Raw genomic sequence first — 12651 nt, 5'->3', positions numbered from 1 at the left:
CCAACTGGACTGCGACTCCAGGCGGCCCTCCGATTTGACTTCACAGCTTCAAACAATGAGGCCGAATATGAAGCCCTGATAGCAGGGCTGAAATTGGCAACAGCTGTAGGAGCCAAAAGAGTGGAAGTCTACAGTGACTCCCAACTGGTCGTAACCCAGGTATCCGGAGAATACCAAACCCGCGGCGAGCGGATGGCTGCGTACGTAACAATAGTCCGAGAACTGCTCCACGAGTTCGCGGACTACAAAATAGAAAGAATCCCCCGAGAAAAGAACGCTCATGCGGACTGTCTGGCTAAGTTAGCCTCGGACAGCGAAATCGAAGAGCTGGGGGTAGTACCAGTGGAACGCTTGGCAGAACCAAGCATCAAAATAAAAGAGACCACACTAACGGTTGGGCAAGAACCCAGCTGGATGGTCCCCATCATAAAATACATAACAACAGGTGAGTTGCCCCAAGAGAGGGCACTGTCTCGAAAGATTCAGTATCAGGCTCATCGTTATGTAATGATGGACCAAATTCTCTACCGGAGAGGACTCAACATGCCTTATTTAAGGTGTGTATCAGACCCTGAAGCTAGACAAATCATGCTGGAGGTCCACGAAGGGTTCTGTGGAGATCATACGGGAGGACCCAGCCTCTCAAAGAAAATATTGAGGCAAGGGTACTTCTGGCCAACAATGAAAAAAGATTGTATAGACTATGTCCAAAAGTGTGACTCGTGTCAAAGGTACGCGAACATACCGAGAGCCCCTCCAAATGAGATCACCCTGATGACCAGTCCCTGGCCCTTCGCGGTCTGGGGAATAGATCTCATCGGGTCTCTGCCAACAGGAAAAGGAGGGGTAAAGTATGCAATAGTAGCAGTAGACTACTTCACCAAATGGACAGAGGCTGAGCCTATGAAGACAATAACTGCCAAGAAAGCATTGGACTTTGTTATCAAAAACATAGTGTGTCGATACGGCTTGCCTCACAAAATAGTCTCCGACAATGGAAAGCAATTTGATTGCGAGGAATTTGCGACACGCAACCAACACGGAGTAGTGAAGAGCTTCTCCGCGGTAGCCAGGCCTCAAACAAACGGCCAGGCGGAAGCGGTCAATAAAATCCTAAAGGTCACCTTGAAGAAGAAGCTGCTGGCCTGCAAAAACAACTGTCCTGAAGAATTGCCAAGGGTATTATGGGCCTACCGGACGACCCCCAGAACCACGACCGGTCACTCGCCTTTTTCGATGGCGTACGGTTGTGAAGCAATGGTCCCGGTAGAAACATTATTCCCATCCCACAGGAGAACGACTTACGATCCTGCCACAAATCAGGCACTGCTTCAAGAAGCTTTGGATCAAGTCGAAGAACTCCGGGATGAGTCTCAAATACGGATGGCTGCTTATCAAAAGAAGGTGACCAAGTATTTTAACTCTAAGGTTAAAAACAGAAAATTCGCTATTGGGGATATGGTCCTAAGAAGGGTTTTCCCAGCCACCCAGGAACCCGGAGTGGGGTACTTGGACCAAATTGGGAAGGACCATATGAGATCGAGGACGAGATCGGTTCCGGCACCTACAAACTAAAAAGAATGGAAGGGACCACCGTGCCAAGAGCCTGGAATGCCGATCACCTCAGAAAATATTACCAGTAGTGAAATAAAACTTAGACTTTGTTCAAAGGGTTTGTACCGTCCAAATGTATACCTCCTCTACATGTTAAATAAAACTGAGTGCCTTAAAAACAAAGTTTCTATGCCACTCAGGGGGGTACTAGGGTATACCGCACGGACAGACAGAAAAACAAACTAAGTAAAATATCCTGACCCAAAGGGCAGGTCAAAAAGTATGCGCAAAAATAAAAAGCATAAGTATAAAAACCCTGATCCAAAGGACAGGTTAAAAAGCATAAGTATGTGACAAAAGAAAAGATCACATATAAAATATCCTGACCCAAAGGGCAGGTCATATACATATAAATGGCCCGGGGATAGGCCTTAAAAAAATATATTGTCTCCCCTTCGAATAAAAACTGCTACCTATATATATATTGTTCCCAGGCAGCAACAAATATGTACAAAGAAAAAAAAAAGAGAATAATAAAAGAAGCGGGTGGAATCTTGGTTATACTAGGTCATCATACAGCAGCTCAGTCAATGCGCGGAGGAAGGCGAGGTCCGATACGTGCCTCTACCATGGGATCAAGCTTCTTCTTCTTTTCCCGGAATTTGGCAATCATGTCCTCGGGTTTGGGATAAAAAGTAAGCTTGATATTTTGGTCGTTGGTGGACCAAGCCATGTAGACCCCATCATCGAAGCGCTTCGGACACCGGGCGCAGGAAACAGGAGAAAGGAGCTCGGCTCTTTTTGCCTTCTTGATGGATTGCTCCTTGAAGTCCCTGAGCTCCTTCAGCTCCGCAGCTAGAGCGGCCTTGGACTCTATGTTCGCCTGGTGAGTTTCCTCTAAGGATCTCACCTTGGCAACCATCTCGTCCAAAGCCTCCCTGGCCTCCCGGAGGTCTCCCCTGGCCTTATCAGCAGCCTCGCTTTGTGCCCTCAGCTCCTCCTGGTGTTGGGCCTCCAACCTGTCCCTCCGCTGGGCCTCGTCCCGGATCATGGCTTCCGCCTGAGCCTCCCTCCGTTTGGCCTCCTCCTCCTTGGCCTTGGCAGCCGCCTCCTGGCGCTCAGCAGCCTCCTGGTAGATCTGCCTCTCCGCAGTGAGGTCCTGAAGGACCTTCCTGACGTCGTTCATGTCCCCAAAGTCGGACAGAACGAAGCCATGGTTTATGATGTTCTTGGAGAGGCGGCCAGCCTCAGCAGCAAGCTGAACAATAACACAAGTGTAAGAGAAAAATTCCCAAGAAAAATAAAGGGAAAAGCAAAACTGCGAAGTACTTACCACGGTGAGGGAATGGCTGAGGTCCTGGACCTGGAAGATAGAGTTCAGGGAGGCACAAGTGGCGAACCGCTTAGGCGCGCATCGGGTAAGCTGAGAAGCAAACTCGCCGGTCATCTCCGCGGCAAAGGGAGCCAAGGTGGGCCCAAGGAAGCGACGGAACCAGTCCGATAGGGGGTCCAAGTTAAGGTCCCACGGATCCTGGTATTCCGGGTTGTTGATGCTCGCCTCTACCTCAACCCGCAAAACCCTCCTAAGGGCTTCCACCTCGGCATACCCCCGGGAGTATTCGTCCATGGCATAGTTATGCTTGGCTATCCGAAGCTCTTGCCTCACCTCATCCCCAGGGACCGGAGTAAGCACGATGTTGGGAGGAGCAAGATTTTCTTCCATGGGGGAAACCCCGCCGTCAAGACCATGGGCAGGAGTGTCGGCTCTCCGAGGCTTCTTGGGCTCGTCCTGGGCAATCATCTTGCCCTTGCGCTTACGAATCAGAGCCACCTCAGGCTCCTCTTCGCCTTCTTCAGCCTCCTCCGGAAGGGCCCGGAGCTCTCCCGCACCCTCGGCGACTTCCTCAGAGAAGCCCCATTGCTTTCCTTGGCCTTCTCCCGGAAGCACCTCCTCGTCGTCCACTAAATCAATAGTGTCAGGGGGAGCGCTAGAAGAGACCTTCAGGGAAGGGGCTATGGGGGAAGAGGTAAAGGCCGGAGGAGCCACGGGAGTGTGAACTCCGGCAAGCTGTTCCAAGATGGCATCCATGGAAGCACCTGTTTCACAAAAATAAGCAAGTGTTAGATATCCGTGGAAAACCACTTACATAAGATACAGCAAATAAGCTACTCCTACCCGGACTTCCTAATTCGGCCCTAGCAAAGTCCTGAACTTTAATGCTGGCAGCATCATCTCCGAGATAGCTGTCCGAAGGCCGGAACCAGCTGGACGTAATGTAAGCTGAAGGACCTAAGGGAATAGGTTCCGGAGGGCCAGAGCCCATCCGGGACCGACCTAGAAAATCTCCTAAGTTTGAAAAATAAAATTCCTTCAAACGATCCCCCCACCGGGTCGATGGCATCCTAAACCTATGAAGACGCTCGTCGAACCCTACAGGCCTATGACTGGCGTATTCGCCAACGGAAGGAACATAACGAATTATCAAAGGAGACTTACCGCCGGCACCGGAGGTGCTAGCACCAGGAGCCCCCGAGTTTGGCTCTGGGACCGAAGGCTGTGGCCGGGGGGTTTTCCTCTCCGAAGAATCCTCAATACGAAGGGGCCTCCTGGCAGGACGATCCCCAATCTCTTCTTGAAGAATCTTGTCAAAAAATTTAGCCTCGGACTTCCCGGCAATCGCCTGGCTCCTTCGCACCACCGGGCTCCCCACGCGAAGTCCCCTCCTAGAGGCCGCCTGGGCCTGAGAGTATGCCTTCTCCTGGGCCTTCCGGTAGAGATAGTCTTGGTATTTTTTCTCTGCCGTGGCGATAAGCTCGTCCCGGAAGGCCTTCTCCGCGACCGGCGCCCTTACATTGGGACAGATGACCCGTGAGAGGTTAGAGTCCTCCACGGATTGATGCGGAAGGATAAGTTTGGCCTTCCTGCAGTTTTCCGTGGTGACCAAACCCCCGACATCGAGATCGGCGCGGTCGTAGGAGGCAAAGGCTTGGGCCCTCCGGAGGAAGGTCTGCGTAGGGGTCGTCCGCTGATAGGGTGGGATCCTCACCCACTCAGTAAGGAGCTCCGGGTGATCCACTGCCCTGAACCCGGAGGAAAAGAAAAAGCGATGGCGATACTCCTTGACGTGAGTCTGCCTATTATACGGAACCACCCCTTCGTTAGCGGGATGGATCCGGAACCCATAGAAACCGTCTTTAAGTTTGTCCCCTTTCTTGGGGACGGATACAAGTTCATAAAAATATAAAATTTCCGCCGGGCGGGGAGATCCCCATCCGCGGGCGGCATAAAAAATAAATAAGCCTGAAAGCAGGCGATAAACTTGAGGAATGAGTTGGTATGGCGCAAGGCCGACAAAAACAAGAAAATTAACAAAATAGTCTTGAAGTGGGAGCATGGCACCGGCCATCAGGTGCGTCTGGCTCCAGGCTCCGAAGCCGCCGTAATTATGGTTAGGCGTCTCCGAGTCGCGAGGTGGCCGGTGATAGGTCCCCGAAGTGGAAGGTTTGATCCCGGCAACGTCCATAATATTCTCCAGTTGATGAGGACAGGTTAAGGTGGAATGAAGCTCAGCCGCTTCCCACCCGGTCGCTCGGGACTTATACCCCTCCTGGGCAACGGGTCCCAGGTAAACCTCCTCCAAAGTGGCCATGCGTTTCCCGCTCTTCTTCGAGGACTTCGAACCAGAGGCAGACATTTTCTATTCTGTGAAAAACAAAAAAGAAAGAGAAAATTCCAGCAGTTAGGTCCCATACCAAACCCTAAGTCAAGAAAAAGGGAATGGGGGTCCCCTAACCGCTGGAAAGAGGCCCCCTCCGGACACGTGTCACATGGGAAACCCTAGAAAGATTCCCTGAACAAGTGTCGGGTGCAGTAAAATCGCAGAAGGTGGTTTTACACAGTAAGGGGAAAAGAAAGAAAAAGACCCCATTCTATGCCCTAAGCAACCGTTGAACGAAGAACATATGGTTCTCTTCAACGAAAATGCACGATAATAACAGAGCCATAATAATGGCGATCCTACAACTAAAGCAGTAAACACAAAACAGAATACATGAAGAACCTAAACACTTGCATGCCCAGAAATCTCAAAATGCGAACCCAAAAAAAACAAACAAAGCAAGTAAAAGCATGTCATTACCAAAGGATGCAAGAAACTTACAGTGAAGTGTTGAACTGGGGGTCCTGATTTTAGTCGAGTAAAGACGAGAAGGACTGATAACAGCAAACAAGGAAAAACTGGGAAAAATGGCGAAGTGTTCAGAAGGTTCGTGTTGTTTTTTAAGAATTTTCTCTCTGGGAAATTCGAGCAAAAATAGCAAGGAATGGAAAGTAACCAAAATGAAGGAGAGATGGTGGCTTTTATAGGCAAAAGTGCATGAGGAACAGGCGTCACCACCTACCAATCGAACGGTGGGGGAAACGCACGATTCAAATACCCAAAGATCAACGGGCCAGATTGAGTCGAAATAAAGGCGGTGGAAACGTTTGAGTATCCGTCTGACACCATTAATGCGCCGCATCAATCAATGGGCATGAAACGAATCGACCTCTGCAAAAAGCGAATCGCTGCATTTAATGCCATCATTAGATGCATCCTCACGCGCTCCAAGCTCGTGCCAGGAAACCGAGGAGTCGGCCGGAGACACCTCTGTAAAAAGAGAATCGCTGCATTTAATGCCATCATTAAATACGCCCCCACGCGCTCTGAGCTTGAGCCAGGGAACCGAGGAGTCAACCGGAGGCACCTAAGCAAGCCTTGGTTTATTTTCCAAGTAAACAAGGCTTGGGGGGTAAATGTTGCCCCTGATTTCACCCAATATACGTGGACCAATCGAACAGGGACACGTAGATCAGATAACTTGTAAATATTTGCTAAGTCTTTGTATGCCACGCGGAAGCACCATGGGCATAGGTCCCGGAGGAGGCACCCGGAGTGCAAGGTGCTCCCGGAAGCTCGCATAACATAAAGCCTCTCCGCGAGGTGTCAGGCTTCTCCTGAGCAATCAAGTCGCATTTAATGCTGCATGGGAGGAAGCGTGTTGGGACTACAACACGCAATAAAGTCTGACGGCACAACCTCCAAACAGCAGCGCTACAGTAATGATCATTTAAGTCTAGCGACGACTACTCTGCGAAGAGTCACATCAATCACAAGGCAAAAAGGACATTCCTCATAAAAACCCTACAGCACCTAGGGATTTGACCATGCATTACTCATGGTATATTCATTGGGAATACCCAACTTTATGGATACTTACAGATACGTTTGTAAGAACAATTCTAGGGATTACCCCACCAAAACACTATAAATACCCCCTCAAAGCTCATTAAATGGGATCGAGAATCTTGGGTTGCATATGAGCAAGAAGAGTAAATACTCACCAAGAACATTCTCTGTATTTATAAGGGTGACATTCCCTCAAGTGTGGAATCTGTATTAAATACATCCATTAATAACAAAGACTCGTGGACTAAGGCTCATTAACGCCCCAACCACGTAAAAACCCTTCTCTCGCTTTCTTACAGCTCAATATTATAATCATATTTTAGTAGTTGCCGAAAATCTCGGTCAACATTAAATATAATGGAAAAAAATGTTGGAATATAAACTTGCATCTATAACTTCAATATAATATATGTGTAGTTCAATGAGAGAAAAAACCAAAATATTTTGTAATTTGTTTGTATTGTTATATGTATCTTTAAAAAGGGTATAGATGTAATTTAATAAGAAGAAACTCAAAATATTGTGGCCTTTATTTAAGTTATAGAAGATTATAGAAATATATATATTTTTTTATATATATTTTTAAGGTGTTTTATACAAATAATAAGAATACTTCATAAAAATAATAAAAAAAATAACATCAAAACAACAACAAAAAATAATATACAAATAACAAAAAATAAACAGTAAATTAACAAGAGTACAACATAAAAATATATTAAAAAATTATATTTTCTGTAAATAAAATCACAAACATTATAAAAATATTTAAAATTTCGTATAATCGTCTTTATAATCTTTTGTTATTTTGTGTATTTGTGAAATAATCCCAATTAAAATTGGCATTTTTACTCCATATGGAGATGGATGTTTGATTTCATTTATGTTGTCATTTCCTCCTAATTGTTGTTTTTCGTATCAATAAAATTATGAGGAAATTAGACTCTATACTTTTTTTTATATTGTACTCTTCTATTTATACCATCTTTTTTAAAGTCTATTACTTTTACCTCTTTTTTTAAATATTGTACCAATTTTGCCCCTTTAACTTCAAGATACTCTCCATGTGACTCTCTTATGTCAAGACATTTTAGGTGAAATACATATAAGAAAAAGTATGTTTCAATTAAAAAAAAATTAGAGGTAAATTTAGTTAATAGATTAATAAAAGAGGCATTTTTCAACTTACCTCTGAAATTATTTAAAAGTTGTTGAGGAATTACCCCATATACTATTTTTATAATTTTTTTTTTAAATTACTGTTTGTGTTTCTAGAGTGGTTGCACTGCTAGTTACAATAGGGAATCTATAGGATTTTTTGTTGCAATTTAAGTTGCAGAGCTAGTTGTAATAAGAATTTTTATGTAGAATTTCGTAAAAATACAAAAAAAAAATATTTTAAAGTGTAAAAATAAAAAACCCCATAATAATAATTAAAATTATCAATTTTAGCTTAATCTTCAACTCCACATCTGACAAAAAAAAAAAAAAAAAAAGAGAGAGAAAAAAATTCTTAACTCCACATCGCTTGCTCAAAAAAGAAAAAGAAAGTCTTCATCAAATCTCCGAAACAACCATGAAAATCGTCCGCAAGGACTTTGTCCGAAACGGACCTGGAAGCGTCAAGGTTCGTTGTTTTTCATTATTGCTATTAAGAATATTATATATATTTATAAATTTCTTCTGTAAATCCTTATATTGGTGATGTTGCAGATGGTAGCTGTTGATTCCGACGATTTGTGGTATGCCTATAACTTGATTGCTCCTGGGGACAGTGTTATGGCTGTAACTGTCAGGTATTTTCTATTTATTGTCTTGTTAAACTGGAGACTTTTTATTCACTTAAATTATTTTCCTACTAAAAAGCATGAATTCTTGGTGTAGACAACCCTCCTGTCTATGCTAGTTGGTAAAATCATGATCAGTTTTGGTTTTATATATTGATATATATTGAGTCAGGTCTAGATAGTAAACGATTGTAAGTTGAAAGAAGTCACTCAATCAACAGTTTTCACTTGAATCACTTGCCTGATTTGAAGTTGTAAATTTTGGTATAGAAAACCTTTTGAAACTTATTGGTGAAAATGGAGGCATTGGTTACTTAAAAAAAAAGAGGCATTGGTCATTGCTTTCTCCTTTTTGGGTTACAATGTTTGCTTGGTCAAATTATTTATAACGGTAATAAGGAAGTGATTTTGGAAAGTATGGATCAGGTCAAGAAATAAAAAAGAATGAGTCCAAGAATTAAAAGTCACTCAATTGAACATTGCCGTAGAATTCCTTCTGGGTTTATGAAAATTAATATTGCGTGTAGTAAGTGTATTTAGTGGCAGTTTCCATGACAAGCTCATTCATGTGTTCTTTACTATAGGAAAGTACTTAGAGAAGCGGCTTCTGGTGGAAGAGATGCAGAGCGTGTGAAGCTGAAGTTGGAAGTTAAAGTTGAAGAGGTATTCAGAATTTTACTTTGATGTTTATGATTGTAAGCCGAATCTATGTTACCTATATTAACTTTTGGTGTCATTTTGTATTGGTGAACAATAAACTTACAAAGGACGCATATGGAGAGAAAATGATTCTAAACTAGATTATTCCTTGTTGGAACTTATTTTGTATGCGAGTAATTATTAACTCTCTCTCTCTCTCTCTCTCTCTCTCTCTCTCTCTCTCTAATATATATTCTTTTTCGTGTAGGTTGCAGATTATGACAAGGTTGGTTCTGTCTTGCGGATACGTGGTAAAAATATTTTGGAGAATGAACATGTAAAGGTTAGTATCAAACTGAACTAAATGTCATATGTTTGGTCTCATGGTTTTCCGCTTTGAACTTATTGTTAATTGACTATGGCAGATAGGAGCTTTCCATACATTAGAACTTGAGGTGAATCGACCTTTTGTATTAAGAAAGGTATTGCTTTTGTTGATAAGTATCTTTAATCTTGTAATTGTGTTTTGGTCCTGTTGAATTGCAGATTGTTGTTGGTTACATTTTGTATGTCTGTGATTATCTTTTGTAGGCTCTTGGATGGTTATTGATACTTACTGACTTTTGTTACCGCCTTCTTGTATATTGTGTCGTTATTTTTCAGGACAATTGGGATTCATTGGCATTACATGTACTTCAACAAGCCTCTGGTATGCATTTTGGATCCTTTAGTTATTTGAATTTATCAAAATCTTGAAAACTAGAACAACAGCAACTAAGTTCTTTTGATCAATTTCTTCTTGAAAATTCCGGTGCTATTCTTTGTTGTGTGGATGCTTGAACATTTAAGTATGCCTTATCAAGCCTAAATAATTAAGTCAAGTATGGACTCTTATAAGTTTTATATAAATATCAGATCCCACTGCAAGCGCAGATCTAGCTGTTGTTTTAATGCAAGAAGGATTAGCACATATTATGCTCATTGGTAAAAGGTACATCTGAAATCTCCTTAGCATGCTACAAGTTGATGGTTGTAACAGTTGAAAATTTATATTGACTAGTTTGCTACTTTAATATCAATATTTATTTTCATCTTTCATGGTCATTATTATCATTTCCTTACTCTGATGTTACTACAATTTACTCTAACTTTAGTGTTGTGAATACAGTATGACAACTACTCGTGCAAGAATAGAAACTTCAATTCCACGCAAGCATGGACCTGGTATTGCTGGTTATGAATCTGTATGTCGCTGTTTTTATATTGGATGAACATATTTTAGAAAAAAACTATATTGTAGCATAAAGTATAGATTCAGATTCAATAATTTCATCTTGTCATTTTACAGGCATTGAATAAATTCTTCGAGAATGTCTTACAGGTTAGTTCATTTTCAATTATAAAAGTATATTTTGGTATTCTTTAGAATATAATACAAACTACAAAGGGTCTTCTGTCTCAGATTCGGCTTTCTTTTTCAGGCTTTCCTGAAGAATGTTGATTTTAATGTTGTTCGATGTGCTGTGATTGCTAGCCCAGGTTTTACTAAGGTATGAAATAAGCCTAACATAGTCTCTTTCCAATTGATTTAGAATCAGTGTTGGTTACTAATCTCTCTATTAGTAAAACTTAACTTTAAAACTTATGGAATTATATTTAGAAATCTGACTACCAGAACTTTTTGTTTCTTTATTTCTCTTAATGCATTTTAGGATCAGTTCCATCGACATTTACTGTTGGAGGCAGAAAGAAAGCAACTGAGGACTATTATTGAGCATAAGTCTCGCATAATTCTTGTGCATACAACCTCAGGCTACAAGTATGCTCATTTAACATTTTATTTCTTTTGGTGCCGTGTGTTGTGTTCTTGTAATTTGTCTTCTCTAGGTTCTCATTTTGTGAATTTCTTGTTCACGCCATTATAGATTTGAAACCTATGTTTATTTATTCTCGGTCTGGCAATGTCACAAAATCAGTTTTAGGGCATTTGTTAGTCATAATGTTTTCTTGATATCATCACTTTGCTTCTAAAGATAATTTTATCACCTTTCTATACACAGGCATAGTATGAAAGAGGTTTTGGAAGCTCCTAATGTTATGAATATGATCAAGGATACTAAAGCAGCACAAGAGGTATTTTTGTTTATCAGTGGGGTTTACATTTTTTGCCTTGTTTTCTTTTGTGAACAAATAGTAGTGAACCGTTTTCTATTCTTGTCATGGTGTGTTATGCATGCACTTCAAAAACAAAAAGAAGCAAAAGTCTTTATCATGTTCACGTGTTTATTAGCTTACTACAGAACTATATTTTACTTTCTTATCTTCAGGTCCGAGCTCTTGAGGAATTCTTCAGCATGCTTTCAAATGTCAGGTTCTTTTTTATTGTATTTTCTTTCAGTTTTTTTTTAACCTAAAAATAAATCATTGTAAATTAAGAATTGCTTTGCTCTAGTAGTAACATGTGTACCACAATTGAGAACTTAATTTAGTTAAATGTATTGACAAAGTCATCCATCACTTCAGTTTTGATTTCCCTTTTCACTATTGAAACTGTACAGCACAGTTAGATTTTTAATGAAAGGAATTTCTAGTAAGGAAATTCATTACATAGGAAGATTATACACTAAATCAATATTTGCGATTCGACAGGATTCAGCTCGAGCATGCTATGGACCCAAACATGTTGAGGTAGCCCATGAGCGCATGGCTGTTCAAACGCTGCTCATCACAGACGATCTCTTCAGGTTAGTAATGTTGGACATGGCAGGTCAAATGGCATAGTTCTGTTTGTAATCTTGAATAAAGTTCTATACATTTTTTTTATGCTGGTTTGGTGCTACAGTCAAGCATTTTTCCCCCCTTTGTTTATGAAACCCCATTTCTTTACTGAACAAGTAGTCTCTTTTGGGTGGACAGAAATGCTGATTTAGTTGCCAGGCGGAGGTATGTCAATTTGGTCGAGTCAGTGAAGGATTCAGGCGGTAATGTTCATATATTTTCATCTTTGCACGTCTCCGGTGAACGTGAGTATTATCTTTTGTCCCTTATTACTTTCTTAATGATAATTTCTTAATTTCATTTTGGATCCATTATAATCTTTTACAATTTCAATATTTATGAACAGAACTGGCACAGATAAGTGGCATTGCAGCAATTCTTCGTTTCCCTTTACCAGACCTTGAAGACTTAGAAATGTGAAGAAGCATCCATCTTGTTCTTGTATTTTCTATATTTTTCTTTTTATATATAAAAACCTGTAATAAGGTTGATGTTCACTTTCATACATAGGTTTATTTTACTATTTCTTGGCTTGTTATCAATATAGAAGTTAGGTTAAATTCTTGAATAGCCAGGTGAAGCTACTACATACATGTGTATTATTCAATTGTTTGGCTGTTGTGCCTCTGATATAAATTTAGTCTTCATATGGCCTTATATTGTTA

At 41.5% G+C, this 12651-nt stretch overlaps 1 protein-coding gene across 1 annotated transcript; it reads left to right on the top strand.

Moving 5' to 3' along the window:
• Positions 1-8222: 8222 nt before the first annotated feature.
• LOC115721028 (protein PELOTA 1) lies at positions 8223-12651 on the top strand. The gene is made up of 16 exons (XM_030650258.2): positions 8223-8409; positions 8496-8578; positions 9154-9232; positions 9477-9551; positions 9634-9690; positions 9872-9917; positions 10124-10199; positions 10377-10452; positions 10557-10589; positions 10690-10758; positions 10921-11027; positions 11269-11341; positions 11536-11574; positions 11858-11952; positions 12125-12231; positions 12333-12651. Exons 1-16 carry the CDS (start codon positions 8359-8361, stop codon positions 12404-12406), a joined length of 1140 nt encoding a protein of 379 aa, XP_030506118.2. The 5' UTR covers positions 8223-8358; the 3' UTR covers positions 12407-12651.

This window comes from Cannabis sativa, chromosome 2 (assembly GCF_029168945.1).
Source record: "Cannabis sativa cultivar Pink pepper isolate KNU-18-1 chromosome 2, ASM2916894v1, whole genome shotgun sequence".
Taxonomy (NCBI): Eukaryota; Viridiplantae; Streptophyta; class Magnoliopsida; order Rosales; family Cannabaceae; genus Cannabis; species Cannabis sativa.
This window is presented reverse-complemented; position numbering and strand designations above follow the sequence as displayed.

Excerpts from the sequence above, each read along its gene's own strand:
- LOC115721028 (XM_030650258.2), top strand. The coding sequence starts at position 8,359 with ATGAAAATCGTCCGCAAGGACTTTGTCCGAAACGGACCTGGAAGCGTC. Across the intron at positions 11,028-11,268 it reads CATACAACCTCAGGCTACAA|GCATAGTATGAAAGAGGTTT; the intron begins GTATGCTCATTT and ends TTCTATACACAG. Across the intron at positions 11,342-11,535 it reads ATACTAAAGCAGCACAAGAG|GTCCGAGCTCTTGAGGAATT; the intron begins GTATTTTTGTTT and ends TCTTATCTTCAG.